The sequence below is a fragment of the Lithobates pipiens genome, unplaced genomic scaffold (genome assembly GCF_037356315.1).
Source record: "Lithobates pipiens isolate NorthernLeopardFrog02 unplaced genomic scaffold, aLitPip1_a1.2 Scaffold_8, whole genome shotgun sequence".
Classification (NCBI taxonomy): domain Eukaryota; kingdom Metazoa; phylum Chordata; class Amphibia; order Anura; family Ranidae; genus Lithobates; species Lithobates pipiens.
The window spans coordinates 538,793,605-538,812,020 of record NW_027507903.1 but is presented as its reverse complement, the minus strand read 5'-3'; the positions used below and the strand labels follow the sequence as shown (position 1 = coordinate 538,812,020).

The following is an 18,416-nucleotide window of genomic DNA, read 5'->3' as shown; positions in this document are numbered from 1 at the left end:
TTCCAGTCCCTCTTTAGAGAAAAAACAGTCCACGCACTTTGTTTTGTTTTTTTATTGAGGGGAATTAACTTGGATGGGATAAGGGAATATGGGATGCCCACTGAATTGCAGAATATTTACATGGGACCAACTATATGCACTCTCTTTATATATACACTCCAGCACAACACTTGCTTGCAGACTATTACTCCTCAACACCTCCAGCAAATCACTTGCTTGTACTTTCAGGATCAACTAGCACAGGTTTAAGCCTGACACTGGCTCAGTCAGGCCTTGCAAGTTCCCTTTGTGGGTAGGAACCTAGGACACATATGATGTAGCAAAAATATACTAGTCCTTGGTGCTAGTTGTTCTACACGTGGCTACTGCTCCCAGCACCACCTCTTCAGGCCCTGCCAGCCCTCATGGTTGCAGCTGCCTCTCTCTCTTGCCCATATTTCCACAGTCCACTCTTCTGGTTCTGCACCCATCCTAGACTGCTCTCTCCCAGTCCTTTCAGGCTTGCCTCCCCAGTTCTCCTGACTGTGCATCACTCACCAGCCCTCCTGACTGCGACCTGTTATTCCTCCCTGGAGACTTGCCTGGCAGTGCTCTCTCCTGCTGTCCTCTCTTAGCTCCTGTGCCTCCAGTCCAGGATACCTCCACGTGTTCTCAGGGGGTCCCATCCGCACCCGAGCCCAGGCCAAAGGTTAACCCCCCCCCCCAGACTGGAGAGCTCCCTCCAAGGCCACTGACAGCCCTAGCACTCAATCTCCAGCTTCCTCACGCACAACCCCCCCCAAATTTGCCAAGGCACATAAGCCATATAAGAAGTCAGCGGATAATTAAAATAATATATTTAGCTTACTGTTGAACTTTAAATAACACAAAAGCAGAAAAAGGGTTAAAAGGAGGGATTTCCTTTAAAACTCTACTGATGATCGATACCTACCTGTCACAAACTTCTTTACATCTGTGGCCCCCTCCAGCCTAATCCTCTGAAGTTCATCCTCCAGGATAAGCTCATCTGTGTCACTGATATATTTCAGTCTGGGTGGCTGAGGCAGAAGATTGTGCTGCAAAGATGAAAAGGGATTCTGTTATAATAACCAGACAGTCATCAGTAAATCCACACATCATGTCCATAGCATGGAGACACAAAAGGTATTGCCATCCACAGTGCAGGGTCCCGGTGGTTAAACGTCCCCAGGATTCTGGCTCTGTGAATTTGTATGTGGTATCATTTCGATGTCCAAAAACATAAGTTCAATAAATTCTGCCTAATCTGTCCCTAAGGTACCTGGCCACTGTTATGACGGTGATAAAAGACATTAGACCACTACTTACATGATAGTAATCACAATAAGAACACACCATTTATAAAGAAGATTGTGGACTGTGTTTGTGAGTTTTGTATTGATTATTTATACTGTATATAATAAATCTAGTGATTATTCACATTTTATGTATTGTTGACATTTTGATGAATATAGTATTTTGGTAATTTGGCACAGTACGATGAAATTATTATTTACTTGTGCTGTACTTTGGAGGTTTATAAATACATGATAGTAATGTCTGCAATGGTCAGAAAAACAGAAAACCCATGATCATCCATATACCGAATGAGGAAAACATCAGCAACTATATGGCAACACATGGATTTACATATGAACAGGTTACATAGAATGAAAAATGCATGATGTGCTAAGATAGGTCTGAGCATCACCAATAAAGATTTTAGTTTTTTCAAAAGTATCAGTCTTCAAAATTTACAATGTATGGATAGGACACAAAACACCTAATCAAAATGTATGCAATGTGGAAGTTGCTTCCTAATGATGTCCAGTGATAAAATGTGTAGAAGCGGGACTTCTCGCCAATTACGTCACATCAGCTGACATCATTGTGTTAGAAATATAGCGTTAGAAATAGCGCCTGCAATCCGCCCTAAACAAGCTGCACCATTGTGTGTAGTGCGAAAGCCTGCGGGCTTTCACACTACAGCGGTGCGCTGGCAGGACGTCAGAAAAAAGTCCTGCCAGCAGCTTCTTTGGAGCGGTGAAGGAGCGGTGTGTTTACCGCTCCTCCACCGCTGCTCCCCATTGAAATCAATGGGGCAGCACTGTAATACCGCCGGCAAAACGCCGCTATTGCGGTGTATTGCCGGCGGGTTTAACCCTTTCGCAGCCGCTAGCGGGGGGGTAAAAGCACCCCGCTAGCGGCCGAAATGTGCAGCAAATCCGCCGCTAAAAATAGCGGCGTTTTACCGCCGACGCAATGGGCGGTGTGGTGTGAAAGGGGTCTTAGCGCAGTGATATTTTTTATGGCTCTGTCCTTCTGCCTGAGCGATCAAAAGGGTTAATGTGAATACAGTATGAGACCTTCCCAAAGTGATGAAAAACTGGAAAGAATGATCTTGGCACAGTAAAAAGGCACATATTGACCTTGTTATAATTTTGTGTCTTTTTATATATCCAACTAGTTGGACCTTAGCAGCAGGGAAATGCGCCAAAAGCTGTTGCAAGTGCATTAATACAATCACCTTATATACTGCACAAATAGAGGTAATAGCGCATGTTCTTGAGTGATGGTCTGCAATTGTGCATCAAAATGCCTGAATAAAGTATAAGAAATAGCTTATTTTGCTATAGATAGAAATCATTTGTGTGTTTTTAAGTCCTGCAAAACAACAAAAAAAAAAAAAACCTAATACGAATCGGCACCACTCATGACTATATAGAAGGAAAAAAAATGCATGTGTTTTCAGAGCTAAATCAAATAAAATATTCTAACTACTCCACAGGAATGTCTAGTTACTTCTACAAATAGTAACAGAGACAAAGTATATGCTTTTTATTAAGAACTTGGAACATTATCTGCTGTACAGTCAGAGAAATGTGACTGACATCCTCTGGAAAATAAAGGAATTGCATGAAAACGATAAAAACAAAGGCAGCCTAAAGCTAGCCATAAACTGCTTAAAGGATAAGTTTACCTTTTGTAACATGTTACATCCATGTTCAGGGTGTAACATGTTATAGAGGTACTGGCCCCTCTTATTTTTATTGTAAAGGTGAATCCTTTAAAAGGAGAAGTGCAGCCAAAGCTTGTTTAGCTGTACTCAATTCATTTTGCACTCCAGTGACCCATTTTCAGCAAAGTGCGGGCTAAAGTCAGCTCCCTGCTGACATCACTGCTGTCAGTCCAGGCACCGCGTCATCACGACCATGGAGTCGGGATCGTCAGATCCCTGGACTGACACCTGGCTCAGCCTCTCAGAGAGCAACTGAGAGCCTGAGCTGGCCACCCCCTCCAGAGACCAGCGTTCCAATGTGCGAGGAGGGAGCAGAGAGCTGTGACTGACAATCACCAGGTCTCTGTTCACGGAGCTCTGAAAACCGAGTGATCGCCAGTGTTCGATTGCTCGGTTCTCAGAGGACAGGCATCAGGGGACAGATGCAGCATTGGACTATCTCTCTCGGAGCAAAATCCTATCTTATTCATTCAAGTCGGATGGAAGTAGGACCGAAGTAAGACCAATGTCACAGGGCAAAGGAGGATGACAGTTGTGCAACAGTCGTGTCATACCAGTGTGAACCCGGCCTAAAATGCCATTTTCGTTTTAGTTGTATTTTAGTCATCTGAATGGGGAGCGCTTTAACTCCCTCCCCCCCCCCCCCCAAAAAAAAGTTAAAAATTAATTCACTCCAATGGGCAGAGTGTTTTGAGAGTGCTACATTCATCACTCCCAACCCACCCCAAAGATGCTGCTTGCAGGACTTTTCAGATTGCCCCGCAAGCGCACTGCCCCAGTGTGAAAAGTCACACTGGAATCAATGGGAGGCAGTTTTCAGGCGCTTAGCAGAGGCTATTTCCAGCGCTAAAGTGCCTAAAACCGCCTCAGTGTTAACCACTTGCCGACCGCCGCACGACGATGTACGTCGACAGAATGGCACGGGCAGGCATATGGGCGTACCTGTACGTCCCTGCCTTCCCGCGGGTGGGGGGCCCGATCGGGCCCCCCCCCGGTGCCTGCGGCGGTCGGTATTCGTTCGGGAGCGATCCGGGATGAGGGGGCGGCCATTCATTCATGGCCACCCCCTCGCGATCGCTCCCGACGAATGAAAATGCTCCGTGACATCACTTCCTCTCCTGTAATGTAAACACAGGAGAGGAAGTGATGTAATCTCTCCTCCGTGTCGGTATTTTTCGTTCCCACACCGAGGAGAGAGGATCGGTGAGTTGCACCAACACGACACTACACAGTAGAACATGCCAGGCACACTCACACCCCCCCGATCACCCCCCCAATTACCCCTGCCCCCCAGTCACAGTGACACCAATGTCATTTTTTATTTTTTTTTGCATTGGTGTCATTTGTGACTGTAATAACTGTTAGGGCAGTTAGGGTTAGCCCCCTTTAGTTCTAATGTACCCCCCTAACCCCCCCAATAAAGGTTTAACCCCGTGATCACCCCCCGTCGCCAGTGTCACTAAGGCTGGGTTCACATTGCAGCGGTTTATGAGAACGAATGTGATTCGCACCGCACTGCAGTGCAAATCACATCCGATCTCTGTGCGATTCGAGTTCAGCCATACAGATAGTATGGCTGAATTCGTGTCGCACCCGCCACAAATTCGCACGGGACCCTTTTTTTGGTCCGCAGCAGAATCGGATCGCATGGGTGTTCACACCATGCGATCCGAGTTTGCAGATCGCACTGCAATATGCGAACTGATCTGGGGGTGTCATTAACATTTCACTGACACTCCCAGCAGTTCACATAGGGCAGTGTGAACTGCCGCCGGGAGGCATGCGATGCGGGAACCCGCCGCGGATTCGTGGCGTTCCCGCATCGCTCCAGTGTGAACCCAGCCTAATAAGCGATCATTTTTCTGATCGCTGTATTAGTGTCACAGGTGACGCTAGTTAGGCAGGTAGGTATTTAGGTTCGCCGCAGCTTTTTATAGCGCCAGGGACCCCCATATACTACCGCATAAAGCCCCCTGATTGCCCCCTAGTTAACCCTTTCACCAGTGATCACCATATAACTGTTACAGGTGACGCTGGTTGGTTAGTTATTTTTTATAGTTTCAGGGCACCCGCCATTTATTACCTAGTCTCACTAGTGTACCCCTAAATTTAGGGGTGTCTACTTTCCAAAATTGGGTCATTTGGGGGGGGTTTGTGCCATCTTGGCATTTTATGGCCTTCAAAACTGTAACGCCCTTAGAAAGCCTGAAGGCGGTGCTTGGTTTTCGGGGCCCCGTACGCGGCTAGGCTCCCAAAAAGTCCCACATATGTGGTATCCCCGTACTCAGGAGAAGCAGCAGAATTTATTTTGGGGTGTCATTTCACATATGCCCATGGCATGCGTGAGCAATATATCATTTAGTGACAACTTTGTGAAAAAAAAAAAAAAAAAGTTTGTAATTTTCCCGCAACTTGTGGCAAAATATAAAATATTCCACGGACTCAACATGCCTCTCAGCAAATAGCTTGGGGTGTCTACTTTCTAAAATGGGGTCATTTGTGGGGGTTTTGTGCCATCTTGGCATTTTATGGCCTTCAAAACTGTAATAGGTAGTGAGAAGTGAAATCAAAAATTGACGCCCTTAGAAAGCCTGAAGGCGGTGCTTGGTTTTCATTTAGTGACAACTTTGTGTAAAAAAAAAAAGTTTTTTTTTGTCATTATTCAATCGCTTGAGGCAAAAAAATAAAATATTCAATGGGCTCAACATGCCACTTATCAATTTCCTTAGGGGGTCTACTTTCCAAAATGGGGTCATTTGGGGGGGTTTGTACTGCCCTGCCATTTTAGCACCTCAAGAAATGAGATAGGCAGTGGTAAACTAAAAGCTGCGTAAATTCCAGAAAACGTACCTTAGTTTGTAGATGTGACAACTTTTGCGCAAACCAATAAATATACAGTTATTGACTTTTTTTTTTACCAAAGACATGTGGCTGAATACATTTTGGCCTAAATGTATGACTAAAATTGAGTTTATTGGATTTTTCTAATAACAAAAAGTAGAAAATATCATTTTTTTTCAAAATTTGCGGTCTTTTTACATTTATATCGCAAAAAATAAAAATCGCAGAGGCAATCAAATACCATCAAAAGAAAGCTCTATTTGTGGGAAGAAAAGGACACAAATTTTGTTTGGGTACAACATTGCATGACCGCGCAATTACCAGTTAAAGCAGCGCAGTGCCAAATTGTAAAAAGACCTCTGGTCATTGACCAGCAAAATGAAAGTGGTTAAAGTGTCTTAGTATTTTCAGACATCTGGCCCAATGTTGGGGTGGCCGTCCTGCACAATACATTCTCTATATAACCACAGTTTAGTGCATATCAGAGGATAGCATTATGACCTTCAATAAACAAAGAAGTGGCCAGTCAAATTCTGTACATTGGATGTACTGTATATTGTGTGTGTGTGTATATTCTCTCTCATTATATATATATATATATATATATATATATATATATATATATATATATATATATATATATTTCATATAGCTCCAACAGACCAACAGTTTACGCAGCGCTTTATAATGTAGATGGGGGACAGCACAATTACATTACAGTTCAATACAGAAGGGACAGGAGGGCCCCGCTCGTAGAGCTTACATTCTAAAGGGAGGGGGTGGTGGTACAAAAGGTAATAGATGCGAGGAATGATTTGATGGGGGTGGCTCGGGGACAGTTGTTAGGTGGGTATGGGATAGGCTTCCCTGAATAAGTGAGTTTTAATGGATCTCCCAAAGGTGGACAGGTTAGGGGCCAATCGGACATTATATCTTTTCATGTGACAACACTGAAGAAATTACACTTTGCTGCAATGTGAGTGGACAACTTGTATAACCGTGTAAATCTGCTGTCCCCTCAAAATAACTCAGCCATTAATGTCCAAACCGCTGGCAACAAAAGTGAGTACACCCCTAAGTGAAAATGTCCAAATTGGGCCCAAAGTGTCAATATTTTGTGTGGCCACCATTATTTTCCAGCACTGCCTTAACCCTCTTGGGCATGGAGTTCACCAGAGCTTCACAGGTTGCCACTGGAGTCCTCCTCCACTCCTCCATGACGACACCACGGAGCTGGTGGATGTTAGAGAGCTTGCGCTCCTCCACCTTCTGTTTGGAAATGCCCCACAGATGCTCAATAGGGTTTAGGTCTGGAGACATGCTTGGCCAGTCCATTACCTTTACTCTCAGCTTCTTTAGCAAGGCAGTGGTCATCTTGAAGGTGTGTTTGGGGTCGTTATGTTGGAATAATGCTCTGCGGCTCAGTCTCCGAAGGAAGGGGATCATGCTCTGCTTCAGTATGTCACAGTACATGTTGGCATTCATGGTTCTCAATGAACTGTAGCTCCCCAGTGCCGGCAGCACTCATGCAGCCCCAGACCATGACACTCCCACCACCATGCTTGACTGTTAGGCAAGACACACTTGTCTTTGTACTCCTCACTTGGCCGCTGCCACACATGCTTGACACCATCTGAACCAAAATAAGTTTATCTTGGTCTCATCGGACCACAGGCCATGGTTCCAGTAATCCCTGTCCTTAGTCTGCTTGTCTTCAGCAAACTGTTTGTGGGCTTTCTTGTGCATCATCTTTAAAAGAGGCTTCCTTCCTTCAGCCATGCAGACCAATTTGATGCAGTGTGTGGCGTATGGTGTGAGTACTGACGGGCTGACCCTCCACCCCTTCAACCTCTGTAGCAATGCTGGCAGCATTGATACGTCTATTTCCAAAAGACAACTTCTGGATAGGACGTTGAGCTCTTCTTATAGCCTAGGCCATCTTTATGTAGAGCAACAATTCTTTTTTTTCAGATCCTCAGAGAGTTCTTTGCCATGAGGTGCCATGTTGAACTCAAAGTGACCAGGATGAGAGAGTGAGAGCGATAACATCAAATTTGATACACCTGCTTTCAAACCTGAGACCTTGTAATACTAACGAGGCACATGACACCAAGGAGGGAAAATGGCTAATTGGGCCCAATTTGGACATTTTCACTTAGGGGTGTACTCACTTTTGTTGCCAAAGGTTTGGACATTAATGGCTGTGTGTCGAGTTATTTTGAGTGGACAGAAAATTTACCCCGTTATACAAGCTGTACACTTTACATTGTAGCAAACTGTCATTTCTTCAGTGTTGTCACATGAAAACATATAAAAAAACATTTACTAAAATGTGAGGGGTGTACTCACTTTTGTGACATATTTACACACACACACACACACACACACACATACTGTATATAAATAAATTCTACAAAAACATTCCAGCGCTAAATCCAGGGGTCTTCTTCAACAATGCAGTGCTATTCCAAACACATAAATAAGTGACCATAAAGTGCTGATTCAAATCTCCCACTAAAAATACACTCACATTTGGGTGTGTACATAATGGTTCATACAGATAAAAGCATACACAGGTTGACTCTGGCTACTTAAAGAGCATAAAACATTCGCTACACATTCACTCCTTAATCGTGGATGATGTCACTTCTGGTAATGTGATGATGTCATTAGCTCCGCCCAGACACGTTTCATCATGTGACTTTATCCAGAGTCAGTCGTATTTTATGGCTAGTTCCAGTATTCAAGAGGGTGACCTCATTAGTGTCATTTCACATTTTTCTGCAAATTGTTGCATTTCAGGGGATAGTTCTATATTTAGGTTATCTTTCAGCATCTGTAGAAGGTGACACCATTATTGTATGTAGCGGCCATAACCCGTTGCAGGGGCGGCCTTGACTGAATGGGCTTACCAGTTACCTTCTCTTGGCCTGCTCCTCCGCGTCTAGGGGTTCCCAGGGTTGATACCCAATGACTTGTACACAGACGAAGTCCTTTCAAAAGGTTTTATTTTGCAGCAGAACTCTCACAAAACACATTCTATTTGGGAACAGAGGGCACGGGGGAAGAACTCAGGTACCTCGAACTGCAGGTTTAACACAGTCTCTATTTCCACCCAGAGAGTAGCCACTCGCAGCTGGGTACTTCAAGGCTGAACAGACCTCTAGCCAGAGGTCGTGACAGTCAGCACGTTGACTCAAACTTGAACAATCAAACGAAGATAAACAGGAACCTTTTTTCGACTGTACCTGTAACGTTTCCCGCTTCCTTGGAGGTACTGGAAAAGTGTGGACTCGTCAATGTCCTTCCCAACTCAGTAACCAGGCACTTCTCAGGATGCCACTTGTCGGCCCTCCTCCGAAGAGTCCTCCCCCGATCACTTGCACGAGCTGTGGTGCCTCTCCAAGCTGAGAGCACACCCGGACACTCTGAATCCTCCCTCAGTTACAGCGCCTCGGACCAGCAGGTTCTGAGACTCGGGAACAGGTGGATCCCTACCCCAGACCAGTCGGGTCTAACAGGGGCCACTGACAGGAACATATTGCAGGATTTCAAACACCCCGTGACCGGGACCCCCCATGGGGATACCCCGGTCCTGGAACCAGAACAGACCACACGGGTCTCTCAAACAACTCCGGAACTCCGAACACGTGACCCACACCTGCTTAAGTACCCCCCCCCCTCCCAGAGTCCTCAGCTGGTCCGGCACTCCCGCTGATTGGCTCCGAGAGGGCCATACCTAAACATCCAACCAAGCCTGGTTCTCGCCTGTCATGTGCACCTCACCATTCACATGACCAGGCAGAACATCAATCATGGCCTGGCCAGACTGGTGTTAAGGATCACCTACACAATTAACCCTCAGTACTGTAAGGTCCTGAGGCAAAAACTAAATTTACAAAGTGTGTGACATTTGGTCCCAAATGTCATCCGCTACATGTATATACCACACAGATGACTTTTTAGCGTTTATACATTCCCAAGGGGGTGTATAATTTATTTTTCACAAGGAGTGCTATTCACTTTTTGTTCTAGCACACATTCTCCTTGTTTAATTACACGAATACTTTAAGTTCATTTGGAAACCCTATTTAAACACTTGTAGGGAGATTTGCATCAGCACTTTATGGTCACTTATATTTAAACGTTTGGAGTAGCGCCGCATTTTTTTTGTTACCTATCTTATTAAGTGTGGGGACACATGGTGGCAGGCACTCAATATTAGGGAAGTGGTTGTTTTGCTATATTGTTTTCTTTAATACACGATTCTTTGGGGTGCAGCTCTCCTCAGACTGAGAAATCTGCAATAAACTGCAAAAAACACACAGGAAGGCGCAAATACCCCATGCATTATAGGCCCCCTTCCTCAGAGCTGTTTTAGCTCTAAGAAGATTTGTCTCCTGAAACACATCAGTCATCCAATCGTTTGGTCACAGGCTCAGCTGAAGTACGCAAGTTTTATCCACTTGGGAGTATCCATTTGTCTTGGTGGCTTCAATTAATTGGTCTATATGGTAATGCACAAGGTGATTTCACCCTCCTGTGTGTTGTTTTTTTTTTGTATATATGGCCCTTCCGCCTATATAACATCATTGTATGTAGTAGGAAAAAGCTTGTACCTCTTCACTGATCTCCCTTAGAATTGATGGCTGGAGTTCCATAGATTTGAACAGTGTCCCCACCACACAGCATCTCTCTGCTCCCTGCAGCTCACACAACTTTCGCACAGTTATGTCATCACCTGTAAGCGAAGAAAGATGCAGAGTTACTACACAGCACTGGGTTATAGCTCGAAACAAGAAATAAGACTGTGTGTAAATAAATAGTGGTTTAATGTCCATTACCATTTCAATTAATTTTGTAATTTATGAACAATAAAACAAAATAGTCTTTGTGCTAGAAATGTTCAATCTAAAGTGATAACACACTGACCAGGGAATCCCTTAAAGAGGAAGTAAACCCTGAGGAGTTTACTTCCTCTTTCATTCCCTGCAAAGGCAAAGCATAATGGACTACTATGCATCGCATAGTAGTCCATTATGTGTCACTTACCTGACACAGGAGCCAGCGAAGTCGCCGCTGTCCCCTGTAGTCCGCCGCATCCATCTTCTTGGTGGGGTCTCGCAGCTCCGCCGCTGTCATTCGGCGAAGCCGTGATGACGTCACTCCCGCGCATGCGCACGGGAGCCGACACGCGTGCCAGCTCCGTCGTTGAGAATGCCGCGCTCAGTGCGCCTGCGCGCCGCTGTCTACAGCGCATGCGCCGTAGACAGCGGTGCCTGTTTTCGGGCATATATCTCCTAAACCATATAGGTTTAGGAGATATTTCTTGGACCTACAGGTAAGCCTTAATCTAGGCTTACCTGTAGGTCAAAGTGGTTTGTAAGGGTTTACAACCACTTTAATGTGAAGAAATCTGGCCAGCACCATACTCCTTGCATCTCGGAGGGGCGCCTTCAATACTTGTCCCAGGGAGAGCTCTGATGGAGCCAACCGTCAGAGGATGCTGTAGTTGGCAGGATAACGCGTGGCCTCCCTCAGATCCCTGAGGAAGGAGGCCACGCCCTCCGCATGTCCTCTGCTTTCCCTGGGACAAGTGTTGTAGGCACCTCACAGCCCTCTCCTGACCAGCTGTGTCTTCAGTCAGTGAGCGGCTCGCTCGCGGCTTGACGGCAGCTGCTTGATGAGCCTGTGTCTGTGGAGCCAGCCCATCCATCCATCTAGCGGTTTTCTCATCCACTCCGAAGCACGGATGTGTCCTTCGTTAAGGTTCTCTATTGGAGAAACTGTTTGACACTGTTGATTCACCTTCACTTGTGAGCATCAATTTTACACCTTTATATCTAATAAAAAGACATTATTGCACCATGAGCCTGTGCGCTCGTATTCCCTTTTGTTTTTATAACTATTAAATAAATAAAAGTCCATTTCAATCTACAACAAGCCATGATCGTTTAAAACTGCAATCTATGACAGCTCTGACAGCTAACTTTACCTGTAGACAAACCAATCCAGAACCAGCCCTTGCCATCAGAGAAAAGGATTTTACAGGGAGTACAAAAATCCTATTTTCTCTATCGTTCACTGACTGACACAGCTCCATTAATCTTGACCATAGGGATGTCCCCAAGCAGTGTCATATGGAGGCGTGGGAACAGCATAAAACTTCACCCACAACCAACAGTGCTCCCTAACAGGGGACTCACCATCTTAACTAACTGCATCAGAACTTGCGGTCAACAAATGCAACAGTGCATTAATACTCAAAAGTAACTATTTTGTAAAACGGAGGAAAGAAAAACTTTGCTGCCAAAGCAGGCATCAGACGATGTGCTTACATCCACTTTGTAGAATTTGGTAAAAGCGTGAACGGGCGACCAAGTCGCCGCCTTACACACTTGAGCGACTGACACTTGATGTCGGAAAGCCCAAGCGGTTCCATTTGCCGTGGTGGAATGGGCCGTGACAGGAATGGGGGCCACCTGCCCCTTTAAGGCGTAGGCCTGTACCACAATCTGTCTGATCCACCTGGAAAGGGTGGCCAACCTTTTTTAGGACCAGCTACCGAAACAAACAGAGTCCGACTTCCGAAAGGGAGCCGTGGCAGACAAATATACCCTTAGAGCCCGGACCACGTCCAGGGAATGAAAGGCCACCTCCTTAGGGTGTGTCGGTTTAGAGCACAGAGATGTTAACACAATGTCTTCATTGATGTGAAACGTCGAAACCACCTTCGGCAGAAAAGAAGGTTGCGGACGCAACACCACCTTATCCTTATGGATAACCAGATAGGGCGACTTGCAAGACAAGGTTCTAGCTATCTAGCTATCCCTAGGACAGGAATTGTGTTACTAAGCAAGATCTCAAGGTGAAAATAAAAAAAAAAATGCCTAAAAAAATTAATACTAATGCAGCTTACCACACTGAAGGGCTGGTAAGCTGCAATATCTAACCTTATTTTCTTGGGTTTAGATATCCCTTATTATTCAGGTAACCTACACCCCAGTCTTGTGTAATAAAAGTTTATTTCAGCGAGCTCACCCCATTTCTTCTTAGCACGTTCTACCAGGAGTGGCCTCATCTGTAACAGTCTTGTAGCATAGATGTGGGCATATTGGCGAGCGAAGCTGCGTTCTCCCAAGCGATAGATTTCCGATTGGTTGGCATAGTGAGCATTGGAGACTCTTGTGAAGGTAGCAGAGACCTCAGATGGTGGAGTCAGAAGGCCAGGGCCCTGCCCAACTGATATATCTGTGAACATGGTGACAACCTGCAAAGTAAAAAGCATAACAGGAAACAACAATATTAGCACACATCTTAAACATGTTTCCTGAAACAATTTGCTGTAAGAGAAGACCACTGCCATACTTAAAGGGGTTCTAAAGACTGAAGGTTTTTACATGCATTCTATTCATGAAGGTAAAAAACCTTCTGTGTGCAACAGTGCCCCCAGCCCTGCAAATACTTACCTGAGCCCATCTCGAACCAGCGATGTGTACAACAGCAGTGGCTCTCCCGGGTCTCCTCCTCCTCATTGGCTGAGACTGCAAGCTCCCGTTACTGTCAATTACAGACTGTGAGCCATTGCTGAGTGAGTGGGGGCGAGGCCAAGCCACTCTCCATGTGTGAATCAACACACAGAGCAGTGGCCCGGGAGTGAACCTGCTCTGGTGACTCCATAGTAAGCTGCTTGCTATGGGCACAAATGGCAGAAGGGGGGGGCTGCTCTGTGCAATGTGCACAAGAGCAGTGGCTCTCCTGGGTCTCTTCTTCCTCACTGGCCAAGACAGCAAGCTCCTGCTACTGTCAATCACAGCCAGTGAGCCAATGCAGAGAGTGTGAGGGTGGGGCCAAGTCGCACTTCATGTGTGAATGGACACATGGAGCAATGGCTCGCGAGCCCCCATAGTAAGCGGCTTGCTATGGGCACTCTCGGCGGGAGGGAGGGTCCAGGAGCATCGGCGGTTAACCCAAGAAAAGCTGCTCTGTGCAAAATCACTGTGCACTGATCAGGTAAGTATGACATGTTTGTTATTTAAAAGAAAATCTTTCCTTTAAATGTCACTTTAAGAATGCAAAATTAATACATTTTTGGATAAAACTATACAGAAGCAAAAAAACAGGGGACTTGCAGGTCCTCCTGCTGTATTTAAAACTATAATTATCCATGCCTTAAAGTCACTATAGGAAATCCCTGGTAATACACTTGATAAATGCAGCCAAAATGTGCATTCCCGCTAGGTGGAAACAAAACACGCCGCCTAGTGTGAGCGATTGGTCACGACGAGTAGATCGAATAAAGGAGATGAAAGAAATTGTCCATCAACTCCACGATATTTCACCCAAGTTTACCAAAGTCTGGGCATGTTGGTTACACTTCCAAGAGTCTGCAGAATACAAAACATTACGCGATAACCTATAGCTTGACCTAGGGGATGCACATACGGGCCTTACTGGCCTACCTGAACCCCCCCTTTTTTTTTCTCTTCTCCTTCTCCCCCCCCCCCATATACCTTCCTACTGCCCCTTATTCCCCATCCCAAACTTCAGATAGCCATTGGTTTTGCAGAACTATTTCCCTTTTTTGTTCACAACTTTACTAAACTGATTACCAATAAGATGGGTTATAATTCATAGCCCTTGGATCTGGTAATGATAAACACAACAGACAGAAATTCTTCCTGACCAGATTTGAACGGTGGCACTCTCATTGCTCTCACAGTCAGAGCCCGATAGGGGTGGGAATGATGAGAGAACAGCCATCTCTTTTTCAAAACTGTATACGGTTATGCATAGGCCCAGTGTCAACTTTAAACTCAAGCTTCATTCTATTACGACACTTGTTAATATATGCACTTATGTTATCGAGGGTCATTTCGATAGTTGAATAGTTATGGAGAATTGAACCATTGTTTCGTTTTATATGTTTCATAATCTACTAGACTAGAATAGTCACTGTTACCGTGAAAAGTGCTAGGTTACTCAAGAACATCTGGTGACAGATAATGTGATGTATGGTGTGCTATGTACTAAAGAGACTGTAAAGGAAACAAATGACTTTTGTTACATCTCTGTGCATGTACCATTGTTTTGTAATGATTTCTGCATAATAATTGATTTGTTTACATGTATGGTTTGAAATACACAATAAAAATAGTTTGAAACACATAAAAAAAAAAAATATATATATATATATATATATATATATATATATATATATATATATATATATATATATAATTATTTTCTAAATTGGTAGAGCAGATAGGGCTGGGAGAATAAAACATTGTCAAGTTTTTATTCTTGTCTACATACCCACTGAGATTCACCCGATTTGGCCTGAGGCAGAAATTGATCGGAAGTTCAAAACTGTACAGTTGTCATCCAGACAAAAGGTGAGGGTTAATCTTCCAATGGGGACACCTGTTCCAGTGATAACTTTGTTGAGAGAGAATTTCTTCTTACCTTGGAAATTTTTTCTCTTACATCTCTGGGAAAGGTAATGAAGGGAAATTTCCCCAGAACACAGATGGTAAAAATGAGACAGATGTTTCAAATGCTTTGTATTCTAACACTGAAGTAAAAACTATAGACTTTATGGTATAGTCTTTACAAAGTGATAATCTGTAAACAATGGTATTAATGTGTCCTCCTTTTTTTCTATTTATAGTTTCTAATTTTTATTTGGTAGTGATATTTCCTCTTACACAGGACTCTGCTACCCATTTGTTTTCCTTTAACAGAATGCAGTCATGAGAGCAATATGGAGACTGTCACGGTTGAATGTTCCTTCTGAACATGCTAGTTGCTTGTCTGCCATGTTGATTCTGTTTCTTTGACCTTGAATCACTGGGCAAGAATAACTGTGCTGTTAAGAACATTTTTCAGTCAGCATTACAGCCACAGCAGCTCCCCAATTACTCTGGTTTCCTTTAAATGGGAACTACAGTGGTGTGAAAAAGTGTTTGCCCCCTTCCTCATTTCCTGTTCCTTTGCATGTTTGTCACACTTAAGTGTTTCGGAACATCAAACCAATTTAAACAATAGTCAAGGACAACACAAGTAAACACAAAATGCAATTTGTAAATGAAGGTGTTTATTATTAAAAGGTGAAAAAAAATCCAAACCATCATGGCCCTGTGTGAAAAAGTGATTGCCCCCTAAACCTAATAACTGGTTGGGCCACCCTTAGCAGCAACAACTGCAACCAAGCGTTTGCGATAACGTGCAATGAGGCTTTTACAGCGTCCTGGAGGAATTTTGGCCCACTCATCTTTGCAGAATTGTCCTAATTCAGTTACATTAGAGGGTTTTCGAGCATGAAAGGCCTTTTTAAGGTCATACCACAACATCTCAATAGGATTCAGGTCAGGACTTTGGCTAGGCCACTCCAAAGTCTTCATTTTGTTTTTCTTCAGCCATTCGATGGTGGACTTGCTGGTGTGTTTAGGATCATTGTCCTGCTGCAGAACCCAAGTTCTTTCAAGCTTGAGTACACGAACAGATGGTCGGACATTCTCCTTCAGGATCTCTTGGTAGACAGCAGAATTCATACTTCCTTTTATCACGGCAAGTCTTCCAGGTCCTGAAGCAGCAAAACAGCCCCAGACCATCACACTACCACCACCATATTTTACTGTTGGTATAATGTTCTTTTTATGAAATGCAGTGTTCCTTCTACGCCAGATATACTTGGACACACACCTTCCAAAGAGTTCCACTTTTGTCTCATCGGTCCACAGAATGTTGTCCCAAAAGTCTTGGGGATCATCAAGATGTGTTGTGGAGAAATTGAGACGAGCTTTGATGTTCTTTTTGCTCAGCAGTGGTTTTCTCCTTGGAACTCTGCCATGCAGGCCATTTTTGCCCAGTCTTTTCCTGATGGTGGAGGCATGAACGCTGACCTTAACTGAGGCAAGGGAGGCCTGCAGTTCCTTGGACGTTGTTGTGGGGTCTTTTGTGACCTCTTGGATGAGTCGTCGCTGCGCTCTTGGGGTAATTTTGGGCGGCCGGCCACTCCTGGGAAGGTTCACCACTGTTCCATGTCTTCGCCATTTGTGGATAATGGCTCTCACTGTGGTTCGCTGGATTCCCAAAGCTTTGGAAATGGCTTTATAACCCTTTCCAGACTGATAGATCTCAATTACTTTCTTTCTCAATTGTTCCTGAATTTCTTTGGGTCTCGGCATGATGTGTAGCTTTTAAGGATCTTCTGGTGGACCTTACTGTGTCAAGCAGCTCCTATTTAAGTGATGCCTTGATTGTGAACAGGTGTGGCAATAATCAGGCCTGGGTGTGGCTAGAGAAATTGAACTCAGGTGTGGACAACCACAGTTATAGTATGTTTTAACAAGGGGGCAATCACTTTTTCACACAGGGCCATAATGGTTTGGATTTTTTTTCACCTTTAATAATAAACACCTTCATTTACAAATTGCATTTTGTGTTTACTTGTGTTGTCCTTGACTATTGTTTAAATTGGTTTGATGTTCCGAAACACTTAAGTGTGACAAACATGCAAAGGAACAGGAAATGAGGAAGGGGGCAAACACTTTTTCACACCACTGTAAATCCTGCCATGTGTAAGCTCTACCTATAATGTACAAGTATATTTGCACATTTATTTTACAGTATACTTACCTTTCATTGTGCCCTCCTCCAAACAGGGGCAGGTCCAGCTTCCAGCTGCTGCCCTGTTGGACAACGCCATCTCCTCCACTACTACTTCTGCCAACCCGAACTTCCTTCTTGCCCATTGGCGTAGCGTTTACACCATCCATGCCCCCACCCCCCCAGCTCTATTCTCAGCAAGCGCAGTGTACAGATTTTTGGCAAAACAGATTTCACATGTCTTTTTTGCCATAAAAACGAACTCCTAGCAAGTTTATAATTTTGGGACCTAAAGTACAGTTCGGATCATGCACACTAAAGTATTTACTGTACAGAACAGGCAAAAAAGCACTTTAACCACTTGCCTACTAGCACTTTTACCCCCCTTCCTGCCAAGGCCAATTTTACAGCTTTCAGCACTGTCACACTTTGAATGACAATTGTGCAGTCATGCTACACTGTACCCAATTTCTATCATTTTTTTCACACAAATAGAGTTTTCTTTTGGTGGTTTTTAATCACCGCTCGTTTTTTTTTTTTTTTGGTAAAACAAAAAAAACAAAAAAATCATAGTTTTGTTATAAAAATTTGGCAAACAGGTAATTTTACTCTTTCACTGATGAGGCTGCACTGATGGGCACTGATAGATGACACTACTAATGTCCCTTTAACACAAGCCGGTTACCATCTCTCTTCTCCCTTCCTCATGCTGTCAGCACGAGGAAAGAAAAATCTGACAACCAGCTTGTGTTTACATCCGTGATCAGCTGTCGATGTAAACAGATGATCACGTGGTAAAGGACACACTGTGATTGGCCCTCAGCCATCCCTCCATACTCTGCCAATACCCAGCCAACACTCTGCCAATACCCAGCCGTACTCTGCCAATACCCAGCCGTACTCTGCCAATACCCAGCCGTACTCTGCCAATACCCAGCCGTACTCTGCC

The 18,416-nt window shown here is 44.4% G+C and overlaps 1 protein-coding gene across 2 annotated transcripts in view; it reads right to left on the bottom strand.

The window, feature by feature from the left end:
- Window positions 1-18,416, bottom strand: part of POLD2 (DNA polymerase delta 2, accessory subunit) — a 49,600-nt gene that overhangs the window by 14,331 nt on the left and 16,853 nt on the right. The window contains exons 2-5 of one of the 2 annotated variants that reach the window (XM_077469686.1): window positions 15,173-15,347; window positions 12,899-13,127; window positions 10,477-10,598; window positions 932-1,055 (exon numbers count right to left, since the gene is read on the bottom strand). In XM_077469686.1, the coding sequence (XP_077325812.1) occupies window positions 932-1,055; window positions 10,477-10,598; window positions 12,899-13,118 (466 nt within the window). In that variant the 5' untranslated portion in view covers window positions 13,119-13,127; window positions 15,173-15,347. The remainder of the gene's footprint in view (window positions 1-931; window positions 1,056-10,476; window positions 10,599-12,898; window positions 13,128-15,172; window positions 15,348-18,416) is intronic. The other variant, XM_077469687.1, reaches the window with a different exon arrangement.